Here is a 26,882-nt window from a genome sequence, read left to right on the forward strand (position 1 = left end):
CTTGAATATACCTCTTCCTTCCTCCCCAAATTTTAGATCATGTCACCATGTCTCTCTTTTCACCCCCAAAGGACTTTACTTTCTACTACACTCTAGTTGACCTGCTTCTTACTTATTAGTTGTGGTGTGATTGAGAGTTTCATAGAAGAACCATGAGCACAGGCTCTCCACTCAGAAGATGTGGACAAAGTCTCACCTCTTCCAGTAATGAGCAAATGCCCTCTTCTGTCCCTCCCTGCTTCACTTTTTTTTTTTTTTGAGAGAGAGATATTTTTGCTATCAGGCATGTGCACTCTCTGGAGAGAGAGAGATTGAGAGACAGAAAGCAAAAAATCACCCACCCACACCCCCCCCCAGAAAAATGGTCCCACCACAATCCCTTCTCTTTGCAGGGTCTTGGGCATGCATACATATGTGCATGGCATGAGTTTGAAGCCACCAGGTCCAGGACTTGAACTGTGTTCAGCCATGTGGGAGTCCAGTGAAATAATCATTATGCCATCTGCCAATCCCTCCAGCCTCATTTTTTAAAAATCTATAAAATGGGAATACTGTAGTACCTCCCTCAGGGCTATTAGAAGACTTCAGTAAGTTATTGCATTCGGACTACATAGAACTCAGAAAAAGCAAAGGCTCAATTAATGTAAACTGTTGCTTTTACTGTAGCTTTGCAATTTCTCTCTCTAGCGTTTTTCATATTGAACTGTTAAGAGAATGAGCTTTCAAATAAACCACTTAGGACTAAAATAACTGTGTTCATCTTCTTCATCTGGTAAACTTGAGAGAGGCATCTTCCCTGATGGAACCTCAGTTTACTGATTCTAAACAGGACAGGTAGTTTCTGTATTTCAGAGTACTATTAGAATCATTGAAAACCACACACGTGAATGCCTCTATTACAATGTCACTCAACAAATGCGACCCTTTCTCCCAATCCTGACAGTATTCTGTCTTAAGTACTGCTGTCACCATGGTGTACATTCTTAAGAACCAACCCTAAATGGCATTACAGTGCCTGTGGAATAATGGCCATACCCTTTTTACTCAAGACACTCTACAACTTGGGTCCATTATACCTTTTAATAAGGGGATGTCAAAAAGTTTACAGAAAAATGAAATGAAAGTGTGAGTTTATTTCAGTGCAAAAAGATGTATATCACATTTCAGGCATAGTTTTGTTATACATTTTCCATGAGCTTTTTAAAGATCCTCCCCATATATGTTATCCTTTTATCAAAAGTCATTGTAGTAGGCTGATCTGCTCATCACCCTGAAACACATGTGACACACCACTCAGCCCCTTTTAAGTGCTGTTGTCCTCCACCATCTCCTGGACATTCTGTCTATGGAAATTGCATTTGAGATTGAAGTAGAATCAGAGCACATCTGTGGCAAAATGCACATATTCTTTTTTTGAGAGATTTTCGCTCTAGGGCGCATGCGCTCACCAGACAGACAGAGAGAGACATAGAGACAGAAAGCGAGAAATCATCCCCCAGGGGGGATGGTCATGCCGCAATCCCTTCTCCTCCATTCTCCTCTTGGGATCTTGGGCACGCACGCACACGCGCCCGGCGTGAGTTTTAAGCCACCGGGTCCGGGACGCGAACTGCGGTCTACTATGTGGGAGTCCAGCAATATAGCCATTACGCTAACTACCGGTTCCAAAAAAAACGAGATTTTTTTATATAGGGCTTGTGCCCTCGCCAGAGAGACAGAGACAGACAGAAAGTGAGAGATCACCCCTTGGGGGGATGGTCACACTGCAATCCTTTCTCCTCTATTCTCAGGATTTGGGGCATGCATGCACACGCATCCTTTGTGAATTTTACGCTGCCAGGTACGGGACTTGAACTGTGGTCAACTAAGTGGGCATCTAGCGACGTAACCCTTACACCATCTGCTGGTCTGCCCTGGCATTCTTCATCTCCTGCAATTCTGTAACATTTATAGACTGTAATTGATGATGATGATGTCTTTGTTCTTGTATTTCTTCTTATGTAGTGACTGAGAGCTCATGCTTTGGAAGGAAGCAGCCTGTGCCCAGACTTCCCTCACTAGCTATGAGCTTTTGGGCAGTTACTTACCCCATGTAAATTTAGAAGGCTCACTTAGTAAGTGTGGACGACAGTAATGGCTAACTCATAGAACATATGTGAGAGTTGAAATAACATGTTTAACGTTCTCAGTCCAGTGTAATCGTTTATAAGTATTTGGTCAGAATTATTGTCACTGTTGGTGTTTCCTTACCTGCACCAAACACTTTTCCAAATACGTGTCCAAGTACATTTTCTTTTATAAGAGGGTTTTTTTCCTAGTGTGCATGTGCTTGCCAGAGAGAGAGAGAGAGAAATACAGAGACAGTAACAGGGAAAGTGAGAAATCAACCCCCAGTGAATCTTTCCTCCATTCTCCTCTTGGGATCTTGGGGCACACACACATGTGCCCGGTGTCATTTTGAAGTCCCTGGATCCAGGACTTGAACCTCAATTGGCCATGGGAGAGTCCAGGGATGTAACCACTATGCCATCTGCTGGCCCCTTACATTTTCAAAATGTCCGTGCCATGAAGCCTCTTCCTTTAATTAATTTTGACTGTATTGAATTGCTCTAGCATGCCATTTTGTAATTTCATCCAGGACACACTCAAAATTTTTATGACAAAGGAGCAATTCCTGGTTAGTAAAATGAGGCGTGCTCTCTTTCAGACAGTGTCACTGACCCAGGAAGCAAGCACAGGCCCTGCTGGTAACTGTCACAGAACACTCAGCTGGCACTGCGTGTACCACCAGCTCCTTAGAGTAACAGAAAGTCGTAGGTAGGGCCATAACCCAAATAGCCCAGGCCATATTTTGTTGTCAGAAGCACCACGTCTAAGGCAAGACTATGTTTATTATGTCACCATATAGATTGAATACGAGCTCCATCCCTTTTCTCATAGTGAAATACAGAGCAGAAGGTACTCCTACTAATGGCATTCCAGACTGAGAAAAAGCAAGGATTTTTGTGTCTACATCAAATGACAGCAAACTGAGTTTGCATTTGTACACCACAAGTCATCAAGGAACTAAAATAAAGGGGGGGGGATAGAAAAATTGAACCGTCGGTAATCATTCTACATATTTTCAAAGGCATTCAACATCATTGCTCAAAAAAGTCTTTGGGCTCACTTTTCTCAGGATCAGTAATGTTTATATCTTCCTATAAAACACGTATTATCTCATCTCATAACTTCTGAGTTGCTCTCCCTTCTCTTAGAATTCTCCACGTAGATCCTACTTCTTGGTAATCTCCTTGAGAAGGGGATTCATATCTGACCTATCCCCACATCACTGTTAGTTACATCAGGGGGCAGAGGATGGCACAGTGGTAAAAAACAGTGTTCCATGAGACCATCTCACATGGGAAGGTTTCCGGTTTATGTCTGAAGACCTCTCTGAACATGTCAGTCTCCCACATGGCCATCAACTGGGGCTGGCTGAGACTGAGGTTGGATCAGGGTGTCAGGACCTTGTTGGGAATTCTGTCTGTCTCTTTCTTACTCTGTCTCTCTTGCTCATGGCATAAAGAAAAAGATACATATTTATATATTTATATATAGTAACTTTTACATTTACCAATGGTGGACACCCACTGAGATTTGCCTAAGATAAGAAAGGAGAGGGATTGATTTATTATAAGGATGATAATAATAATAATAAAGTTTGTAGAACTTAAGGGCAAGAAATATATCTGAGCCTTAGAAACAAATTGGAACCAAGTATCTGAGTACTGTAGAAAATACGTGGTCTTGGGCCAGCTGGTGGCATGGTCTTTACCATGTTGGACTCCCACATGGCTGACCATGGTTTGAGTCCTAGACTGGCAGCTTGCTCTCACTTTTCTTCTTTCTCTAGTGAACACACATGCCTATAGCAAATATTAAAATAATAATTATAATAATAATTATAATAATAATAAATGAAATTAGTTTTTTTTTTCTTAAAAAATAATGTAGGGTCTTTTCCCCACCCCACTCCTATGTCTCTTGGCCTCTAGTTGACCCATTCTCTCCCTGTGCAAACTGACATTTTCTACTTCCTTGTCTACATGCTACTGTTAGCATCCTCTGAGTTGATGTGTCTTCTACTAACAAGACTCTTCCTTGTCCACTGGGATGTCATTATTTCCAATTTCAAGTTGCCAAGGAAGGGAATTGAAGTGGCCCAGATGGGGTTAGATACATCTCACTCCATCAGTATCTATCATAACCATATGAAATTGTGAGTGACTTTCTAGAACACAGGCTTTAGTTGTGCAAAAGTGGAATTGTTAAGTTCTCAGGACAGTTAGCCTTTCCTCTGATAACACCTATTGCAATGCCATCTCAGAAATAGCTTAGTAACTCAGGTGGTAAGAAGAAATGGCCTGAATTTGCTTCTTGAACTTGATCTTTACATGAAGATATTTACATAGACCATCCATTCTCTTGTTTATTTTTCTTTGTTTTTTTAACTTATTTTTACATTTTTCCACAAACATTTACTTTTATATTTCCAAAAACATGGTGTCATTTTTGCCATTATGCCAGAAATACACAGAGAACAAACATCAAAATAGCATGTTCTAGGAGTTGTCAGAATCGGTATTAAAAAGCCAGGATGTTCGTCAGTTTTGCTCAAACCTGAAAATACGCCTATATAAATGTGATCTTAGTTCATAAAAAATTTATATCATATTTTAAATATGAAGTTCTTCTGGGGTTCCAAAATCTTTTTGTCTTTCAATGTATATCATCTCCTTGGGAATTCAGATACTAAGTGGCCATGTATTTGGGACAGTGGTATTACGGCTTCTGAGGTTTTCTTTTTTCCAAATTGTTTTCCTTGCAGATCTGTGTATATCAAGTCCTTCTCTCACAGTGTCAGCCATTTGGTTTTTGCTTTTGTTTTTGTTACTGTTTTTCTCCCTTCCCCTCTTAATATAGGCAATGGCCAAATCTGATTAGGAAGAAAATGAAATATCATTTTGGTAAAATGCCTTGTGAATTGTTATAGATGTTTGATTATATAAGTTTAGGTGTTGAGCTTGCTGAAAACTTCTAGCTGCTGAGACATTTTTAGATCAGAGTACAAGATGAAGATGGTAACCAGGCAACGTGGTTCTTGTACAGTTATTAAAAATAAAACATGAAGCTTCCACAACGCAGAACAATTCTCTGACAAGTTTATCTAGATCGCATTCTGCTATTGCCAGAAAAAAATGGGTAGGTTCCATTTGCTGAATTGTTCAATAATTTCTTGGTGACAAATTCATTATTTTGTAAGATTATGATTGGGAAATTATACTCACATATGACTGTAACCATTATAATGTTATATGATTCCTAAAAAAAAAAAAAAGGCAAAAATTAACATGTTGGGGCCAGCAAGTGGCATAGTGATGGGAGCCCTGGACTCCTACATGCCCAACAGAATATAGGAGTTGATTTTCAAGCTCCACCTGGCAGCTTGAAAATCATACCAGACATGCATGTGCATGTCCAGAATCCCAGGAGAAGAGTGGAGGAGAAGGAGTTGTGGTGTGGCCATTCCCCCAGTCTCACTTTGCCTCTCACTGTCTCTGTCTCTAGTGAGAAAAAAAAACAACCTTAAATATGTTTGTACAGAAAAATGACATATTACAAATGTTCACACAAACTTCTATGGAAGCATATATTAACCCCACATTCATCAGGTTGACAATAGTCTTGAATAAACTTACATATATTCTTTATATAGTAGAATATTACTAATTAAAATTTTAGATAAATGTGTAATAAACAATTTTCAGAGTGGTGCTATTGACAAACCTGCTTCGGTTCTTATTTGTTGTTTCAGAAGCTATTTGAGCACACAACGTTATCTGAGTATCTGTAATATATATAAACAAGAATAGATATGTTCCAGTGATTGGGACCTTGTCTGCCTTGTTTGTGATGTCTTTTGGGCAGCTCTGCTGGAGCTGAGTGGAAAATGGATATACAAATGCTCCAATTGCTTAATATGCTAGAATGGATATGGTCAACCCTGACTGCACATCAGAGTCACCTACTAACTTAAAATGATAATGCTTAGGCCCACCCTCAGAAGCTCTGGTGCTCTTGTGTTGGTTTGTCTCATTAGAGTTCAGGCATAGGCACTTTAGTTTTGTGTTCCATTTGCCAGAGGGTATAAGTACTCACCAGAAGGGGAGAGAGGGAGAAAACACCCCGCAGTGGGGTGTGGCATGCTTCAATCCCTCCTCCTCCATTTTTCCATCCTATCAAGATTCTGAGCATATAGGCACACCTGCCCAGTGTGTTTTTGAAGCCACTAGGATGAGAATTCAAACCATGGTCTACCATGTGGGATCCAGCTCTCTTAACCAGGTACTGAGGTGGTCCCAATTTTTTTTTATAATTCCATACATAATTCCTATGTAACAAAGAGTATGAATTACTGTTCTAAACACAGATATTCTGCAAATACATCAAGCAGAACAGACAGTAGGTTTCTAGTAAGAGGAGAGGTATACAAGTAAGCCTTTGTGGGTTGTTGTGGCACAGTCCTGGGAAGATACATTTGTTAGGCATCAGGTCTTGGCAAGTACTTGGCTCTGAAGAACCATCTTTTATGGAAGGCAGATGTCATTTGGAAAATTCCCTGGCAGATTCTTGGTGATTGTTTTTCATTCCACATTATCTTCTCTAGCTAGTTAATTGGGCTGACAGCCTATCTGAGAACTTGCTGTCAGGTTGCTTCCTGGATGTTGAGAAAGTAATAGAATCTAAGATGATCTTAGAGTTCAGGGACAGAGAAGAGAAACTAGAATGTTCTTTACGACCTGTTTTCTTGTAATGGTGAGTTAAGAAATTAACTTCCCTAGAACCTGTTAACCTTAAGGTAGGCTTTTCTTTTTGGCAACAGGAGTGCAATACCAGGAAGCTTGCTCTGAGTAATTTAGCATAAGGAAGTAAAATGGTTGTGATCCAGATGTGTCCTCTTTCATATCTTGTCCTTTTTGCCCACCAGGAAGCCTCTTGGTGGCCCAGTGGAAAATCACATAAAATCCTGAACTCTTCTGAGACCTACAAGACAGAAAAAAATGTATTTTTTTAGCATGTACAGATATTTCATATATATGATATATAACATATATGATCATACATATGAGATATACACACACATAGTGCAAACATGATATATAATATACACAGATACTGAAAACAAGATTATTCAGCAAAACGTGATGTGTGTATATGCATATATACATATATAAAAGATAGATGTGTATTATAAACCTAACTGATCGCGTACACACACATAAAATGAAACAAGATTAAGCAAAAAATAGTGAACAATCAATAAACGATGCTGGCAACACATTGTGCTATTCTTGGTTTTCTATGAAAATAGTCCCTACCACCTACGACTTTTCTTACACAAAGATATTGAACAGATTACATTAAGCCAAAGCTCTGTAAGTTTTTCTTTAGTGTCTTCCAAGAGATGTCACTGGACTGAGAGTTCTAGGAAAGCAGGACCCGTACATAAAATTCATATCAATTCATTAAACCACAGCTCCAGACAGAGTAGCCACCCGTTAAGTATTGTGTTGATATTAACGTGCTTAAACATTTGAACCCAAAAGTGGTATTTAATACATATACATTAAAAATTCTCATATAATACATATAATAAATTATCAGGAATCATTTCTTAAAAATAAGTATTCATATCAAGGATGGCATGTCAATTTTATCTTTAAAATATCAGATTAACAGTAGCTTCTTAAAGCACTAAGTTGTAAAGGAATCAAAGACCGAGTTGGTTAGGAGAGATTATCATGATCGATTATTGATGTCTGCTATGGTTGCCAATGTAGAGAGTGGTGGCATGAGTACTTTTACTATAGCTTTCTTTTATAAAGCCTTAAGGGATAGATTTATAGATTATATTTGTGGAACCTGAGGTACAGGGGGATAGGAATGAAATTATCTTGGAGGATAACTACTCTTCTACAAAGAGCTCTTTCCTCTTATTTTACTATTTGCAAAAGACTGAATACTACATCAGAATGAGCATATATCTCAATGAAATATGTCTATATATATTTGTTTTTATGTGTGTGTTGCTTTATATGTGTAATGAAATATTTCCATATATATTTTGTTTTTATGTGTGTGTTGCTTTATATGTGTAAAGAATTAGAAACATGGCTAGGCTAAAAATATATATCGTTCACGATCAATGATAGCTCACTATTGATATTTGATGATCTGATAAATATTATGCATGTAATACCTTATATGTATATAGTAGTCATACTATCACAATGTTTTTAGAGAGTTTTTTTGCCATAGGATACATGTGCTCACCCGAGAGATAGATAGAGTCAGAGAGACGGAAAGCAAGAAACCACTACCCCCCAAGGAAGAAGGTCATGCCACAATCCCTTCTCCCAGTCTCCTCTTGAGATTTTGGGCACACACACACACATGCACCCATTATGAGTTTTAAGCTACCCAGTCTGGGCCTCAAACTATGGACTGACCATGGTTGACTATGAGGGAGTCCAGTGACCTACCCATTACTCTTTCTGCCGGTCCCCACTATCGAAATATTTTTAACTTTTTAAATATAACACACAGAAATAGATTCTTGGTTCTTGCTATGCTTTAAGCAGTACCCTTTTGGAGCCACCAGATGGTGTAGCAGTTATGTCGCAGGACTCCCACCCTGGCCTACTTTGGTTTAAGTCCTGGATCCAGTGACTTGAAAATCACATTGGACCTGTGTACATGTGAGCCCATAATCCCAGAAGGAAAAGGGATTGCAGTATGGCCATGCCCTCTAGGGGATAATTTCTCACTTTTCTCTCACTGTCTCTGTCTCTTTCTCTGGTAAGTACATGTGCCCTAAGGCCAAAGCCTTCCCACATCCCTCCTCCCCCCCACCCCGCCCCAGATAAAAGAAGTACACATTCCTGGCCTAGGCTGTCAAGCTCACATGTTTTTTTTTTTTTCCAGTCTAGGAACATGGCGAGGGGCTTTTGGGTGGAGGGCATTACTTTATGGTATCTAGAACTGATACTGAAGCTGCTTGGGGTAGCCAGTTGATATGGTGGTTAAAGTGGCTATATCACCCATGGCCAGCTCCATAATCGGAGTCCTGGACTGGCAGCTTAGAAAACATGCTGGGAGTGTGGGTGTGTGTCACCAAAATTCCCAAAAGGAGAACAGAGGAGAAGGGATTGTGGTGTGGCCACCCTCCCTCAGGGTGTTTCTCATTTTCCATCTCTCTCTCACCCTCCATCGAGTACATGCACCCTCTAGCTTAAACTTTGCCAAAAAAAAAAAAAATTAAGAGAAAAAAAGAAAACTTACATTAATAACAGGAAAGGAATTTACATTTACTGAATAATAGTAAATGTCAACAGGGTCACCAGGTGGCATAGTGATTAAGGTGTGGACTCCCACAGGGCTGACCATAGTTTGAGTACTAGATCCGGTGGCTTAAAACTCATGCCTAATACATGCATGTGCATGCTCAAAATCCCAGGAGGAGAATGAAGGAGAAGGGATTATGGTATGGCCATCCCCTGTAGGGAGTGATTTCTACTTTCCCTCTTATCGTCTCTTTCTCTTTTCTCTGGCAAGTGTATGCTCCCTATGGCAAAAACCTAAATAAATAAATAGTAAAATATCAGTTGGTTTAGCCTTAATATTTGCAATTTTTAGTTCTCTATAAAGTAACTAGTACTAACCTCAAATAAGGAGATGTAGATGTCCCTTTAAGTCTTTTCTAGAATAAAAGAAGAAATGAAGAAGAAACCGAGCTGACTGACTTAGCGTCAGATAAGTAAAACAGCTACTCGTTAGCAGAGTCAGGAAGAGTCTAACTCAAGGCTGTTTAAACTGATAGCTGAGTATTTCATACATTAGTCCCTAGTATTAAAGCACAACATTTCGTGAATTTTCTCTTTCTCGTTCTCACTTTGTGTATGTGTCTATGTCTGTTTCTAAGTTAGCTAACAGTAATTTTTGTTGCTGCTGTTAAGGTTTTTGCCATAGGATGTGTGTGCTCACTGGAGAGAGACAGAGAGAGAGACAGTGACAGGGAAAGTACAAAATCAGCTCCTGAGGCGATGGCCATGCCACAGTCTCTTCTCTTCTCCTCTCAGGATTTTGGGTGCACATACACACACCTGCCTAGTGTGACTTTCGGCTGCCAGGTTCAAGGCTCAAACCATAGTCAGTCATGGGGGACCAGGCTGGAACCACCACACCACATTCGGGCCCCCATTTACACTCTTATTATGCACCAGTCATTGTTCTGAACACTGGATATATTAACACATTTCATTGTCACAGCAATCCTGTGGTGTAGACCTTATCATCCTCTCCGCTTTGTAGATTGTGAAAGGGAGACTGGTTAGGTCATTTACTCAGGATCACCCACCTAGCAAATGACGAAGCTAGGAATTCAGTCCAAGAATTCTAGTTTCAGGGGCTGTTTTCAACCGTCAGACTATCAATGGAATAGGTATTGTTTATGCCCATGTTTATTCCCATATAAGAGTATTCAGATTACATAAATGGGCTTCTGTTTCCCAGGCAGTTTAAAGGATGTTTAAAAATGGCAGGCTTTCTGGCATTATATAATATGCAACAAGCCTTTGGAGACATTTCGTGCAGACATTATTCCCTCTACCTCATCCACAAACACTTCCCATGGGATTTTTGTTCTTTGTGGAATAATTTCCTTTGCAATAATTCTTATTTGTTTTCTCAAAAATCATGGCTGGTTTCCTCCACTCTTCATCAGGAGAGCCAGCCTGAGAATTTGGGTGCATGTAGGGGCCCAGACTTGTCCCACCGGATCAGCAACTGTCTTGCCAAATTGATCCACCTGTCTTTAACTTCAATTTCCTCAACATATTTTCATAGGAACTCATATTTGGAGAGAAGAGACAAGTAAAGCATAGAATCTGGCCTCCAGGAGCTCACAGTCTCCTGAGACGGGCAGACCAGGAACTGACCACCCACAGCCCTGTGGCACACGGTGTGTGGAATGGATGGCAAGAACACGCCATGTCAGTCAAGGGCTCAGGACCCCAGTTCCTATAACCATACAAAACATATCTTCGTGCAGAGACAGGAAACTCCCAACTCACATGCTGGAGTTAATCCATGCCATGCCTCCTAATATTTCTTGGGGGTTAACAGGATGTTAAATTCCAAGCTAAGATCCAAGGATCCAATTTGGTCATTTCCCAAATATCTAACCAGATGGATGTTCATTAGATGATTCATCCTGGGGTATCATTTCTGAAATGACTTGAAATGCCACCTTTATTCTCTGTTATATGAAATTCCCATGTGCCATTGGGTCTATTTCTGGACCTTCATTTCTGTTTCAATGCTTTATTGATTTCTTTATTCATGTGCAAGACTATTGTTTTTTAATCATTGAGAATTAACAGTCCGTTGTTCCCATATAATACCATGTGGGGTTTGCCTACCTTTTTTTTACTCCTTTTTCACAAATTAGTAAATAGTTCCACGTACTTGTTATTTTTCTTTTTTTCTTTTTTTTCAGAGTTCTCTTGGTTCTTATGTATTGGGTCATCGGAAAAGTCATGATGCATTTTTACATAGAGAAAAAAGACACATCATAGCTTTTCTGACTATCCAGTACTTTTTCATATAAACTTTCAAAGCAACTTAGCTCTAGGCAAAAAAAAAAGTACTAATATTTTATTGATAACATATAAAGTTTACAAATCAACTAGAATTAAATTGATATAAGGAAAACTTGAAGCCTCTCCTAAGAGCAAAACAAAAATGTTCTGATTAAAAGGAAAGCTACCACTTGTTTTTAGATGGTTTTGAGCTGTTTTACTTGTAGTCTCTTTCAGTACAACTGTTAAGTAGTAGTATTTGGGTGTATAAAGCTAAATGGAGCCGATAGCATAGCAGTTAAAGGAGCCCAGATCCCAAGTGGCTGACTGCAGTCCAAATCCTGGCCCTGGCACCTGGAAAAGTACACTGGGCATACGTGTGTGCATGTGTGGCCTAACTTCTCAGTGGGTTGGAGAAATTGACGAGAAGGGATTGTGGCATAACTATGCCCCATTGAAGGATGCTTTCTCCTTCTCTGTGTCTCTGTTTCTAATTAGCTCACATGCCTTCTGGCAATTTTTTAAAAAATCATGTATTTCTCTATGTTAATTTTACATCTTGCCATTTTCCCAACTTTTCTTGTTTTTAGTAGCTTTGACAAAGAGAAATTCTTAAGGACTTGCAGTGGTATTTCATTTGAGTTGTATATTGCTCTATTGGCAACCAAGGTGTATTAAACTCAGAGAGAGGCATTTCTCAGTGTTGGAAAGTTAGCCTCTACCACAACAGCCACAGACATCTCAAAAATGAGAAAAGAGGCCCAGGTTAGAATCAGTAGTCAGAAGTAGTGGAAAAATACTGTGAGCTGAACAGGGGGATCATCATTCTTAAGCACCTGCTGAGAGCTGCTGGTGGGCATGGGGTCTGGGTTAACGGATCTAACGTAACAAGTGAAGCCAGAAATCTGGACTTGCAGATGAAATCTCCTGATTTTAAAATTACTTTTAAAAATATTCTGGAAAGAAACCAGCAGCTGGCATAGTGGTTAAGGTGCTAGACTTCCAGAAGGCCAACCATGGTTTGAGTCCTGGACCCAGTAGCTTGAAACTCACTCCAGGGGTATGTCTGTGTGTGCTCAAAATCCTGAGAAGAGAATGAAGAAGGGATTGCAGCACGTCTACCCTCCCAAGGGGCAGGGACAGATTTCTCACTTTTTCTTTGTCTCTTTCTGGTGAACGCATGTGCCCTACAGCAAAAATCTCTCTAAAAAATAATAATAATAAAATAAAAAGTACATAGGACAAAATACAAAGACAAGTATGTAGGTTAAAAGTATGTACAAGCCATCAGTTTGTGATATCTGAGAACATTGTTATCATTTAGACCAAAGAGAAGCCGGTAAATACACTGTAACAGGATTTTTTACTCACTAGGAGTACAGTCATAGCCTCGGGCTGCTGTGACAACATGGCCACTAACGCAGTGGCTTCAAACATCAGAAATTGAGTCTCTCACAGTTCTAGAGGCAAGAAATCCAACATCAAGGTTTTAACAGGGTCACCTCCCTCTGTAGTCTAGAGGGGAAGACACTTCTCTCTCTCCCAGCTTCGGATGGGTCCAAGCATCCCCTTGGCTTATGGCTGGCCCCCCCCGCCATCGTCACATGGCTTCTTCCCTTTTTTTCTCCCTTGTGTCTTTCTCTAATCAGTCTCTAATAAGGATGCTTGGCATTAGATTTAGGGCCCACATGGATACTTCAGATCCTGAATTTACATTTTCAATGAATTTTGTTGTTATGTTTCAAATTAAAATCATATACACAAGTACAGGGGATTAGGACATGCACCTACCTGTGTGAAGACCACAGTTCAACCCTGTACCGTAAGTTATGTTTTAGAAACACAGAGTAAAACAGGGCTGGCATTCAAGTGAGTGGAGCCAGGAAGCACCATGTACAGGGAGCTGGATCTCTCATGGACAACCACGGTTCAGATCCTAGTCACAGCAGTTTGAAAACCATGCTGAGCACGTGTGTGTGTCCCAAGTCCCCACAGGGTGGAGAAATGAAAGAGAAGGGATTGCGGTGTGACCACACCCCATCGGAGGGTGCTTTCTCCCTCTTTCCTCTATCAGACACTCTCTGGCAATTAAAAAAGGGGTGGGGATAATAAAAGGGCGTAAAGCAAATATGTAGAGTATAAACTAACTTATAAAGTTACTAATAGTCAATAACTAGGAGCAGGACCGATACCCTGACCTCCTTGACTTCCTCACCCTTACACCTGCCTCCTCATTTGCCACCTGAAATAACCCATTTTAAGACTATACTACTTTCACCATCTAAGTCCATTGCTGGTCTTTAGAGTGGAACCATCTATGTGTGCCTTGTTACGCCTTGCAGTTTAGTTCTGCCCCATGTTGCCTTTCCATGACATGAGTGATCCTGAGTACATTCTATGTTTTAAAGAATTATTTAATTTTATTTAGTATTATCTAATTTGCTATAGGGCTTGTGTGCTCAAGAGAGTGAGCAAGCAAGCAAACAAGCTGCCAGGTGCCAGACCGGAAGTGAGGTCAGTCATGTGGGAATCCAAGCATCTTAACTACCACACCACCTGCTTGCCCCCCCAAGTGCCTTCTTTTGGTTCTTGTTTTTCTATTTGTTATTGTGAAACTCATGCATGTAGTTGTGAATAATATTTTCTTGGCCTTGTGGTCATTCCATAAGTCATGGGCATTTGAGTTGTTTCTCACTTTAGTTATTGCTGACCATTACCCCTCTAAACATTCTCGAACATCTGTCCTTGAATGTGTATTCATTACACACATATATTCATATAAAACTTTCTCTGGCCACTGTATCTTGAAGTATTGGTTCATTGGGAAAGTCATGACACATTTTTGCACAGGAAAACAGAAAAATTTCATGACTTTCCGAACAACCTAATAGGAGGGTCTTCAAAATATATATAAGAGAAGTGTTGGTAGATAAACTTCTTTGGTTTTTCCAGAATGATTATACTGGTTTATCCTCTCAGAACAGTAATTGTGAGTTTGTCTGCTTCTCACCCTAGTCAGTCTTTTTCTCCCCTATTCTCCTTTCTTCGTTCCTCTTTGCTCCTGTTTCCTTGTCTCCCCTGTCTGTCATTTTCATTCTTCTTTTCATTCATTGCTTCATTCCTCTGCTCCACTGATATCGGGTACCTGCAATGTGCCAAGAGCTGTGTGTTACTGAGTCATTAGCAGAGCCTTCCTGAGCTGGAAGCAAACTGGGAAATGAAATGCTAAGAATCTCCCCCTCAAAGCCTAGTGAAATGGAAATCCTGGGTACTCCCTGCTGCTTAGGTTGACAAGATGTCCTAATTTTCAGCATATGATTAGTGTAGAGAAAGCAGTTATCAGGGCTAGCGGTTGCTTTCTGTTGCTACATGAACCCGAGGGAGTGTCTTTCTGCTCCCTTCACCCTGGCAGAGCAGACAGCTGGTCCTCTCACCCCACTAGACATTCTGATAGCTTTACTTTCTTACTTTCTTACTTAGGGGAGCTTTTCCCCCTCTCAGCTGGAAAGGTCACTGGCCAAGCATACTGCCTGGGATGAATGATGTCTTCATTGATTTGAACTCTCTTGTCTCAACCACAAATTTCAGGGGCATGTTTGAGAGCATCACCCCAATTAAAAGTGGAAAGAACCAGATAAGTGTTGTTGCAATGCCAGCTCAAACCCTGTGCCCTTCTCTGGTGTAGCTCTAAGATTCCTTCCAAGATTATAGGAATGATGCTCAACTTCTACTCAATGGAGCATTTGCTTTGGGATCACCTAGATCTTAATTTCTAAAATTAAACTTATGTGTCCAGCAAAACACAACTATTTCATACTGAAAATCCCATCTGCTCCATATGAACTGTTCAGTTAGACAGTAAGAATGACCTTTCTTCTTTGACATAACTCTGAGTCTTCCTGTGAATTGAAACCTTGGTCTTAGTGCCTGGAGTTACATTTCAAAACTTGGTAGGGCCAACTCTTTGGCTGAGTGGTAAAGGAGCCTGACTCTCATGGGACCAAGTATACAGTAAGAATCCTGGACTCATTGACTTGAGAAACGCACAAGTCACATTGTGTGCATGTCCAAAATCATGAAAGGAGGAAAAGGGATTATGGTATGACTGTACTCCATTGACTATGGGGTATGGTGGGGTGGAGGGGGATCTTCATCTGGTGAGCATACAAACCTTCTGGCAAATAAATAATGAAATAAATATAGAGCTAAAACTCTGGTAGGCCAACTGTGTGGCACAGTGGTAATGCAGTGTTCTGATGCTAAAGCCACACGAGAAGGTCTCAGGTTCTCATCTTTAGGTTTCCCTGTGCACAAAAGATATGAACTTGCTTGAGATCCTGCATGACTGGGGCTGGGAGGTTCATGGGATCAACACCATACTGTACATGGTAGCTCGCTTGCTCGCTCGCTCTCAGTCATGGAAGAGATAATTAATTAAACTTTAGAAAAAAAAACTTTGTTAAATAATAACTGGATATATATCTAGATTACTTCTGAACTAATAGAAATGGTAAGAAAGTCTCAAATTACTGTAAAACACGTACATACACACAATTAAACTATTGCAGGTATTCTGATTTTTGTTTCTGTCCCTAACTCTCTGCTCCACCTTAATGACTATGCATTTTGTACTTATTCCTAAAACAAGATAGGTCAAATTTTCAGGTTGCAGAAACTTTCATGACAAACCAAAGGAATAGCTTAGTGACTTCAGCCACAGGGAAGTCATCAAACCACCCCATATCAGAAGCTCTGATCTGTTAATAAGAACTATGGTATCTCCTTAACCCAAAGAGCTGACAAGTATATTCCTAATCGTTGTCTATGCATGGTTGGCCTAAGGTCACTTACAAAATATTGAGCATGTCATGGACAATTTTGTTATTTTTGAATGAAAATGAGTAGAGAAAATCCATAGTCTTTTTTTTTTTTTTAACCATATCTCTGATAAAGAAAAATAAGTGTTTGGTCCAAAAAGAAATCTGACAGCTAATGAGAAGGCTGTCAGTAATGACTAACTAAATTGAATAATATTCATTTGACCTCTGCTTCTGCTTCTGCTTCTGTGAATGGTCTGAGAAAAACTCTTCCCCCTCCCCGCCCCCCATAGGGCACATATGTTCACTGGAGAGAGAGACAGACAGGGAAAGTGAGAAATCACTGGCACCTTCCCCCCGCCCCCAGGAGGGCTATGACCATGCCACGGTCCCTTATCCTCCATTTTCCTTTCATGATTTTGAGCATGCATGAACACACACTTGGTGCAATATTGAAGCCACAAGGTCCAGGATTTGAACCATGGTTGGCCATGTAATAATCCAGTGACTTAACTACCACACCATCTGCTGGCCCCCAGAGTTCTGTTTTCTGAAGTCGGCTTTTGCTCCAGCACTGTCAGACCTGGTAGGCAGGTTTACTGTTTTGATTCCAACACCTGATTGTATTTGTGTTTTCTCTTGTCAAACCACCCTGATACCCTGTGGAGTCACTGGCTGATGCAGTAGTTCAGTAGTAGCAGGTCTAGCAGGGAAAAAGAGGAAGTGGAATTGTGGGATTGTCAGAGGACCATAGAGGGGTTCCCTTCCAGTAGCTCTCAGCCTTCAGTTGATATGGAAATCTCCTGGAAGACTTCAGAAACAGTAAAACAAAGGGACCCAGAACTCACTTGTCTCAGTGAACATGGCCTCTGTGTTCTTTGTCAGTTCTGCAAATTCTTGTGACACCAGCAAAATGTGAGACTCCTTGCTCTTTAGTGCACAAGTCAGAAGTAAGGGTCTGGAACCAGATAGACCTGGGTCCAAATTCTCTGAGTTTACATTCTACCTCTAAAGGATGAATATAAATACTATCTATGGCCAGCCAGTGGCATGGTGATTAAGGTAGTTAGGTTCCACATTGCTGACTGCATGGTTCGAGTCCTGGACTGGCAGCTTGGAAAACACACAGGAGGAGAGTGCATGTGTGCCCAAAATCCCATTAGAAGAGAAATGGAGGAGGAAGGACTATGGCATGACCATTCCCGAAGGGGCTGTTTTCTCCAGTGAGTTCATCTGCCTCCTGGCAAGTTATATAAACAAAAAAACAGTACCTACATCTTTGGGATGATGTGACACCTAATGAGAAAATGCATATAAACTGTACTTACCATTTTTGTAATGTTAACCATTATATGTTTTTATGGCCTGAAAGGTAAGAGCAAACTTTAAATCATTTAAATTCAATAAATCAAGTCCATCTTCTTCTGTGGCTCTTGATCTTCAGCTCCATAAGGTTCCAAATTCTTCCCCAGGCCACAAACAGGATACTGTGGAAGATGGAGTTGGTATCATCTTTATTATTACAGATTTAGATCTAAGAAAGATCAGAAAGGTTAAGTGTACACTTGCTCACATCTCCTAGACTTAGCAAGGTTTCTGGATCTGGGATTTGTGCTGTGGCTTTGAAACATCAAATCTAGTCTTTTTCCACTCTGACTCTCTCACAAGATCTTTGGCCCCATTGGAACATTTCAAGTTGCACACCTGAGAAAGCTAGAACATTCCTGGGGACTTGGCTCCGTCTCTGCTCCCATTAGGAATAGGACTGACGTTTCTTTTGTTAGACTCAAATTGCCTCTGACCTCTTTGAAAACTTCTGCTTCCATTATGAGTAGAAAGACAGCGATGGGCTGCTGGAGCTGTCAAGGTCATGAAGTCTTCCCAGGAAGCTCAGAAGGCTCAATGAATATCCCTAATTTCTGCTATCCCGGTCTTCATCAGTCAGGGAAGAACAGTCTCAGGACTGTCTGTCTCAACTGGCCATGTACATTTAGAAGTAAAAGACTGGTTAATGATAGTGGTGCATTGTGAAAGCTTCAGAAGGAAAGGGAAATGTTTTGTGGCCATTTGGGGTTGTTTTTTTGTTTTTTTGTTTGGTTTTGTTTTTTTTTTTTTGCATGTGGCAGTTCTAAGTTATTAGCTTTTAAAATCAATATTTTTTAATGGAAACAACTTGACCAAAAATCTGTCACAAAATTTTGAGTCCCATTAAAACAAAGTTTAATCAGAAAAGAAAGACAATTATATAATGGAGCGTTACTAAATGAAAGAGGGTTCTTAAAATGTTACTATGTTGTGGACAGCAGGTGATAGTGTTTAAGGCACTAGGTTCCCATATGACCGACCACGGTTCAGGCCCCAGACCTGGCAGCATGAAACTCATACCTGGTACATGTACATGCGTGCCCAAAATCCCAGGAGGAAAATAAAGGAGAATGAATTGTGGCTTAGTCATTCTCCCTGCAAGGAGGGGATGGTTTCACACTTACTCTCTCTCCACGTCTATCTCCAGCTAACACATATGCCCTATAGCAAAAATCTCTCTCTTGAAGAAAAAAATGTTACTTAGATCAGTAGCTGTCATAGTAAAGAACGCACAATACGGCTTTAGAGTTTACCTTGGTACATCATTATTTCTTCTAAGCCTCTGTTTCCTCCCTTTTAAATAGGAATAACAATAGTAATTACCTTACAGATTGTTGAAACGAATAGAAGAATTTATGTAAAGCTCGCAGTCTGGTCTGTAGTAAGCACTGAAATGGTTCATTATTATCTTGAAGGTTTTGATGATGGCAATGGATAATTCTTGTTCCCGGTGCAGCTCCCTCGAGATGCAAAGCAGGATGTGATTATGGTGCCATCTCTAACGTATTTAATGCAGATTTCATTACAAAAATGTTGTTTGTAGGTCATACGCCTGCCTGACAGATGGACTTAAGACTTTTGCCATAAGTTTAGTTTTAGAATATTTTTTCTTTATTCATTATTTTTTGTTTGTTTTTGCATTGATACAGAAAAGTATCCGGCCTACTGGAACAAAAGAAAATTATCAGCGATACTTTTATTTCTAGACATCCAGTAATACCCACAGACGCTGACCTTTTCATTTAACTCTCTTTAGGATTCGATGCCTACTTTACGTCACGCACACTTGAAAACAACAGAAGAAATGTGTGGTTTGCCGAATACTGGGAGGAAAACTTCAACTGCAAGTTGACGATTAGCGGGTCAAAAAAAGAAGACACAGATCGCAAATGCACAGGTAATTCCCTTCTCGTTGTCCTTCTCCTGTGACTCTACGTGGCCAGCATTGAAATGTCTGCATAGCTGACAGAAGGAAGCTTGGCTGGAGACAAATTGAAAAAGTAAATTGAATTTTACTAGATTGTTCAGAAAATGGAACAGGCGGATGAGTCTTGCAGGACAAGAGAAGTACAGACGTGGAGGTATTCTTTTCTGCCTGTCTGCCTAGCCGTAATTGACATTTTCACTGATCCTTTGAGTTTGGAGAGGGTCATGTGGCTTCAGATGCTCTCATTGATAAATATTAGCTTGTGTTCTCGTCAGCGGTAGGAGGCCATTTGCACAGGGACTAAAATCTGATGGATCCGAAAGCAGCCCCAGATTTTACTGTTACCGTGAGCAACATATTTGATGAAGGAAACGAAGTTCTTGGGTTTCTAATAATGTGAGTTTCAAATGATTTTAGTATGCCTAAGTTAATGAGTCAGCTGCTGTTTAAAATATACTTAAAAATAGTCACTGCTCCGTACATGTAACCTTGCATGAGCCTTCCAAATAAAGAGGTGCATGTGTGTACATGTATATGCAAGTTGTCTGAAGGAAAATGACATGTTCATTCGTGTATTCATCTACAAATATTCACTGAGCAATTTTCTCCCACCAAGCACTATGCTAGGTACTGGTGATCTGATCGTGGATAAAACAGGGAGAAGTCATGCTTTCATGTTGCTTAGAACTTATTTGGGGGTGGGGTATCACTGGGAGTTATTCCAGTCATCACTCTAATACATACATAATTACAGAGACTGAAATATATATTCTGGGGGTTATAAGGACATATAACTAAGGAATTTTACTTATTGAAGGTAGAAGCTGTTTGGAAAGACCTCCTTGAGAATATGAAGCTTGAGTCAAGATCCAGAGAAAGTAGACATTGGCTTGTTAGGGGAGAAGATGGATTGGTCAGAGGGTTTCCAATCCAAGAAAGACACGGCAGAGGGCTTGTAGCAAAAAAAAAAAAAAAAAAATGAGTATATCTCTGAAGAAATGAGATATAAAACAAAAAAATGTGACAGAAACACAGAGGATAGGGAGAATTCGTGAGCAAAGGCTGCACATGAAGAGTGATGGGCCGGGATCGTCATTTGAGATGTGCGTGGAATTAAGTCACTGTCCTAAACGTACTGTGTGACATTTAAAAGTGCAAGACAAGGGTCATGATGTAGTGTACCATCTTATCAGCTAGACCTCTGTTAAACAGCATTCACCAACTTAGTACTCCAGTAACCCTTCACATTTGTCACAGTGACATCCAGGTATCATAAAACATTAACGTGTCTGTACAATTAAGAAAGGCTCAGTCCGGGGCCAGGAGGTGCCTTGGTGGTTAAGATGTTGGACTCTCACATGCCTGAGTAGTTTGAGTCCCAGACCCAATGGCTTGAAAATCACACTGGGCACATGTGTGTACATGCCTAAAATGCCAAGATGAGACTGGAAGAGAAGAGATTGCAGTGTGACCACCTCCCCTAGCAAGTGGTTTCTCTCTCTCTCTCTCTCTCTCTCCCTCTCCCTCTCCCTCTCCCTCTCTCTCTCTCTCTTTCTCTCCAGCAAGCCCTCCCCCTCTCTCTCTCTCTTCCTCTCCAGCAAGCCTATATGCCCTAGGGCAAAAACCTTAAAAAGAAAAAGTTTTTTTTTTTTTTGATTTTGATTTTTTGGAGAGATTTTCACTATAGAGCACATGTACTCACCAGACAGACAGAGAGAGACATAGAGACAGAAAGTGAGAAATCACCCCCCAGAGGGGATGGTCACGCCGCAAACCCTTCTCCTCCATTCTCCTCTCAGGATCTTGGGCACGCATGCACACACGCCCGGCGTGAGTTTAAACCACCGGGTCTGGGATGCAAACCGCGGTCGACTACATGGGAGTCCAGCGATATAGCTATTACGCTAACTGCTGGTTCCCAAAAAGAAAAGTTTGATCCTGTGTTGAGTTTGAGTTTATCTTTGCAGAATAGCTCTTTGAATATTGGTCATTCCAATGTTGTGGATTCACCCACTCAAGCAACTTTTTTTTTTTAAGAGAGATTTTTGCTGAAGGGCATGTGTGCTCGCCAGAGAGAGAGTAATAGAAAGTGAGAAATTAGCTGTGCTGACTTGGTACATACTGGGATACAGTCACGCTGCAATCCTTTCTCCTCCATTCTCCTCTCAAAATCATGGGCATGCATGCACACATGCCTGGTGTGAGTTTTAAGCCACTGGGTCCGGAACTCGAACTGTGTTCAGCTACGTGGGAGCCCAGCGACATAACCGTTGTGCCATCTGCTGGCCTCTCCAACAAGCAATTACTAATCCAGTTAAATGCATATAATGTATGATACTAAGAATCTCTTGAAGGGTGTGAAGATAGTTAAATTTGGGCTATTTTCTCAAGAAGTTTTCTGTGGAAAGAAGATGTAAGATATTAACAGATATGAATACAAAATATGGTATAAAATAATGCATACTGGTAGCATACTTCAGTCAACTAGAATATCAAATTAACCATATTCTCTAGACCGTGTTATATAACAAAAAGTGTTCTCAAGAAATACATCTTTATCATGGTGGGTGGGAGAGGAAAAAAATTAATTCAATGCTGACTAGACCTAAGTGACACAAAGCTTTCAGTTGGAAACTAAAAAAATTAGTTTGACATCTGAATTATTTGTCTCTGTGACAGGGAACATTCAAGTGAACATTCAAGTATGTAGATGATCGATGACGGTTTCCTAGGTTTGTTCTGACATTCGCTGTTCACTAGAGTGTCTAGAGGTGCGATGGATTGCGGGATGGGTATTAGGATTGCCCTGTCTGAGGCCGAGACCCAACTTTTTATATCCTCTAATATAGGCTGTTTTATTTATTTCCCATTTTAGTGTGGGTTATTGAGAATTCGGGTTTATAAAAACAAGTAAGGTTGGGACCTGCAATTGGAGTAATGGCTATGTCACTGGACTTCCATGTAGTCAACCGTGGTTGGAGTCCTGCACCCGGTGGCTTAAACTCACGCTGGGTGCATGTGCGTGCGTGCCCAAATCCCGACAGGAGAATGGAGAAGAAGGGATTGTGGCATGGCCATCCCCCCGGGGGGTGATTTTCCGCTTTCTATCTCCCTGTCTCTGTCTTTCTGGCAAGGGCATGCGCCCTATAGAATAAAACTCTTTAAAAAGAAAAGAAAAGAAAAGAAAAGAAAAGAAAAGAAAAGAAAAGAAAAGAAAAGAAACAAACAAAGAAACAAGGTCATTGTTGAAACTAATGCCTTCCAAAACTGGAATTAGAACTGTTTGTGTCTTCCTGTTATACTCTTTCCATGTGATTTATCTATGGTCATATTTACTGATTTACCTGTGACCCCAAATTGTGTGTGTATTCTTCCCTTCCTCTTTCCATTCTTAACACTTCCATGGTAGTGGAGCTCCATATTGAGTGGAGTTAAATTCTGCCGCTAACAGTTATTTCTCAGTCCACTGCTTTCTGGATATGGGTATATGGTGGTCATACGTCTATTTTCCTCTATTGCTCTTCCATTTTCCAAACCCAGTTAATCTTATATCATGGTTCAGAAGTATTCCCAAAATAAAATTTAGAAAATCTTGAAGTTTACTAGACCCCAATGTGGAATGGGAGAGCAGGGAGAAAAGACATGCTGAGCATGGCTAGACTAGAGGAAAAGAAGTGATGGCAGGAAGTCACAGGTCCTTGAAACTGTGGTGAGAAACTGAGTTGTTTTTGTTTTTGTTTGTTTTTTTTTAAGTTTTTGCCATAGGACGTGTACTTGCTGGAGAGAGACAGAGAGGGAAATTGAGAAATCACCCACTAGGGGACACGGCCACACTGCAATTCATTCTCCTCTAGGCTCCTCTGTGGATTTTGGATATGTACCTGGTGTTATTTTCAAGCCACGGGGTCCAGGTCATGAACTGTGGTTGACCACGTGAGAGTCTAGCACCTTGACTGCTATACTACCTGCTGGTATTGAGAATCTAAATTTTAATGAGGGAAAGAATGGACTGAAGAGGAGGGGAGTAGTGACGAGCTTAAGGAAGTAGATGGTATGGAGGAAAGCTGCCTTGGTTACCAGATTTTGAAAAATTGAGAGTGGGCATATTAGAAGGAAGCAACCAGAGGAGAAGGCTAGGTGAATCGTGTGGTATTAAGGACCCATAGCACAGAGACAGCAGATATTTTAATATAAGAGATGTAGAAAATAATACCTTCGTGGATCTTTCTCTTTGACCAGCTATGCTAAAGAATAAGGAAATCGGGAACCAGCAGTTAGCGTAATGGCTATGTCGCTGGACTCCCACGTAGTCGAACGTGGTTCGTGTCCCGGACCCGGTGGCTTAAAACTCACGCCGGGCGCGTGTGCGTGCGTGCCCAAGATCCCGAGAGGAGAATGGAGGAGAAGGGATTGCGGCATGACCATCCTCCCTGGGGGGTGATTTCTCGCTTTCTGTCTCTATGTCTCTCTCTATTTGTCTGGCAAGCGCATGCACCCTATAGCAAAAAACCTCTCCAAAAAAAAAAAGAAGAAGAAGGAAATCTTCTAACATTTACTCCAAGGATGTGAACACAAATAAATATGCAATCATCGTTTTTCTTCTGGGCTGTATAACCTCTCTAGCCACAGTGAGTCTTTTGTTATCCATTAGCTTGACATAGACTACATTGATCTAGTCATCTGACAAGACTAATGTTGAAGATGAGGAGTAAGACCCACACTATTTGGACAGAGCATGTTCCTGAGGTCAGAATATAATGGTGAGTTCTAAAAATCCCAGGGTAAAAGATCATAAAAGGAAGAGTATTTGTTGAAAAAATATTTATTAAGAAATATGAAATAGTGCCAGCCTGGTGATAGGGTAGTAAATGTGACTGGATCTCACATGCCAAGTGGATAGTTCAAGTCCCAGACCTGGCAGCTTGGAAAGTATGCCATATGTGTGTGTGTCCATCCACAATCCTTAGAGGACAATGGAGAAGAAGAGATTGTGGCATGGCTGTCCCCTCTCAGAAGGTGATTTCCCACTTTCCCTCTCTCTGTTGTCTCCAGCAAACATATGTACTCTATGGCAAAAACTGGAACAAAAAAAGAAAAAGAAAAAGAAATATGAAATAGGCCCATTCACCATGGTATAGCAGTAGTAGTAACACAGGTGTCCTGTCGGAATGGAAGCCATATGCCCAGGTTGGCCTGAAAACACACAGGGTATGTGTATGCACACCTGGGTCCTGAACAGCTGGAGAAAGGGGATTGTGGTATGGCAGACTCTGGTGAGGGTGCTTCTCTTTCTCTCTCTCGCATGCATGATTGCGTGCACATGCGTGTGCACATGCCTGTGCACATGCACACACATGCTCTCTATCAAAAAAGAAAAGAAATATGAAAGAAAATGAATATACTTTATGAATTTATTTGAGGCTAGATGTGCATGCATTTTGATAGAAAATGATCTAAACAATCAAGTAATGTTCATTTCTGCAAATTATCCATATTCATCTTTAGCCTCCTTTAAGCAAGGATTCTTTAGTGTTTTAGAAACATTACAAATTTCCTTGATACCGAATCCTAGAGTCTCCCAACTCTGAGAGTTAGACATTCTTCCTCCTCTCTTCCCTAGTGATGGCCTGATTGTCATGGATACAGACCAAGCTTTGGCAGCAGCCCATTCTACTCATAGGTTACCTTGGCTATCATCCGTCAAGGGGATCCACAGCTGGGCAAGTGTGCGGTGGCCCAAGCTTGCAGAAAACAGACTCCATTCAACCAATATTTATGTCATTCATACTGCTCTGTAAAATTTCTCTACATAGAATAAACTAAGCCCTCCTGGACAGTTCACCACAGACTGTCATTTATAAGCAGAATGTTCACACGTGACTTTCTCAGGTTGTGTCTGTGTGCCCCTGTCTCAGCCCCTCGCTGAATGTGTACACTGTGAGGCGTGCTGGAGTAGGGCTGACACAAAGGCCAGGTTAGAGTGTGATCTCTCAGGGACAGTATGTTTCTGTGGTGGTTCTAAAGTCAAGGAAAGAATAAAAAAAAAGATAAATGAAATAATATCTCTGATAAAGAGATGGTGGTTATCTTGCCATCTTGTAGTCAGGAATAGTATGATACCAAGGTCTTTTTATTCTTATTATTTATTTTTTAATTTGACCAGAAACAGACAGACAGAAAGGGAAAGTGACAAAGCAAGCCACTAGGTCTAGGACTTGAACCATGGTTGACCAGGTGGGTGTGCGGTTCCCAAACCACCACACACCTGCTGGCTCCTATACCAAGGGTTTTTGTTTCTTATTTTCGTTTTTAGGTTTTTGCCATGGGGCTTGCGTGCTCACTAAAGACAGGTAAAATGAGAAATTGCTTCCCAGGGGTATAGCCACACCACAATCCCTGTTCCTCCATTTACCTCTGGGGATTTGGGGCACACACACACGCACAGGCATTGGGACTAGCGTGGTTTTTCAAGCCACCAGTCTGGGACACAAACTGTGGTTGGCCCTAACCACCATGCAATGTGTTCCTCCCCTCTCCCACAAAATGGTCTTGGTTGACCACAGGTTTGGATTGGGGCCAGGTGGTGGAGTGGTAATAACGCAGCTGCACCACATGGGAAGTCTGGGTTTGTGTCACACCATGGGGGCCTGACTGAGCCTGGGAGTGGGTTACAGAATGAAGACCCTCTTGCGGATGTGCACCTCTCTCTCTATGAAGAAATAAATATTACCTTTAAAAACAGAAAGGTGAGGACCAACAGATGGCACAATGGTTATGTCATTGGACTTCCACATAGTTAACTGCGGTTCAAGACCCGGACCCAGCGACTTAAAACTCACACTGGGTACATGTGTGTGCATGCCTAAGATCCTGAGAGGAGAACATAGGAGAAGGGATTTCAGTGAGGTCACCCCAAGGGGGTGATTCCTTGTTTTCTGTCTCTCTGTCACTTTGTCTTTCCAGTGAGTGCACATGCCCTGTAGCAAAAACTCTCTTTTTAACAAAAGAAAAACAAAACACAGACTATAAACCATAAGTGTTGGAATGAAAGAGAACAGTTCGTGTTCTAGGACTACCCATAAGTCTACCAGT

The 26,882-nt window shown here is 40.9% G+C and overlaps 1 protein-coding gene across 1 annotated transcript in view; it reads left to right on the forward strand.

Annotated features, from left to right (window-relative positions):
- Positions 1-26,882, forward strand: part of GRM7 (glutamate metabotropic receptor 7) — a 1,001,339-nt gene that overhangs the window by 641,103 nt on the left and 333,354 nt on the right. The window contains exons 16-17 of the mRNA XM_027769777.1: positions 17,871-18,003; positions 19,620-19,760. Of these exons, the coding sequence (XP_027625578.1) occupies positions 17,871-18,003; positions 19,620-19,760 (274 nt within the window). The remainder of the gene's footprint in view (positions 1-17,870; positions 18,004-19,619; positions 19,761-26,882) is intronic.

This window comes from Tupaia chinensis, unplaced genomic scaffold (assembly GCF_000334495.1).
Source record: "Tupaia chinensis unplaced genomic scaffold, TupChi_1.0 Scaffold000089_1, whole genome shotgun sequence".
In the NCBI taxonomy this organism is placed as follows: Eukaryota; Metazoa; Chordata; class Mammalia; order Scandentia; family Tupaiidae; genus Tupaia; species Tupaia belangeri.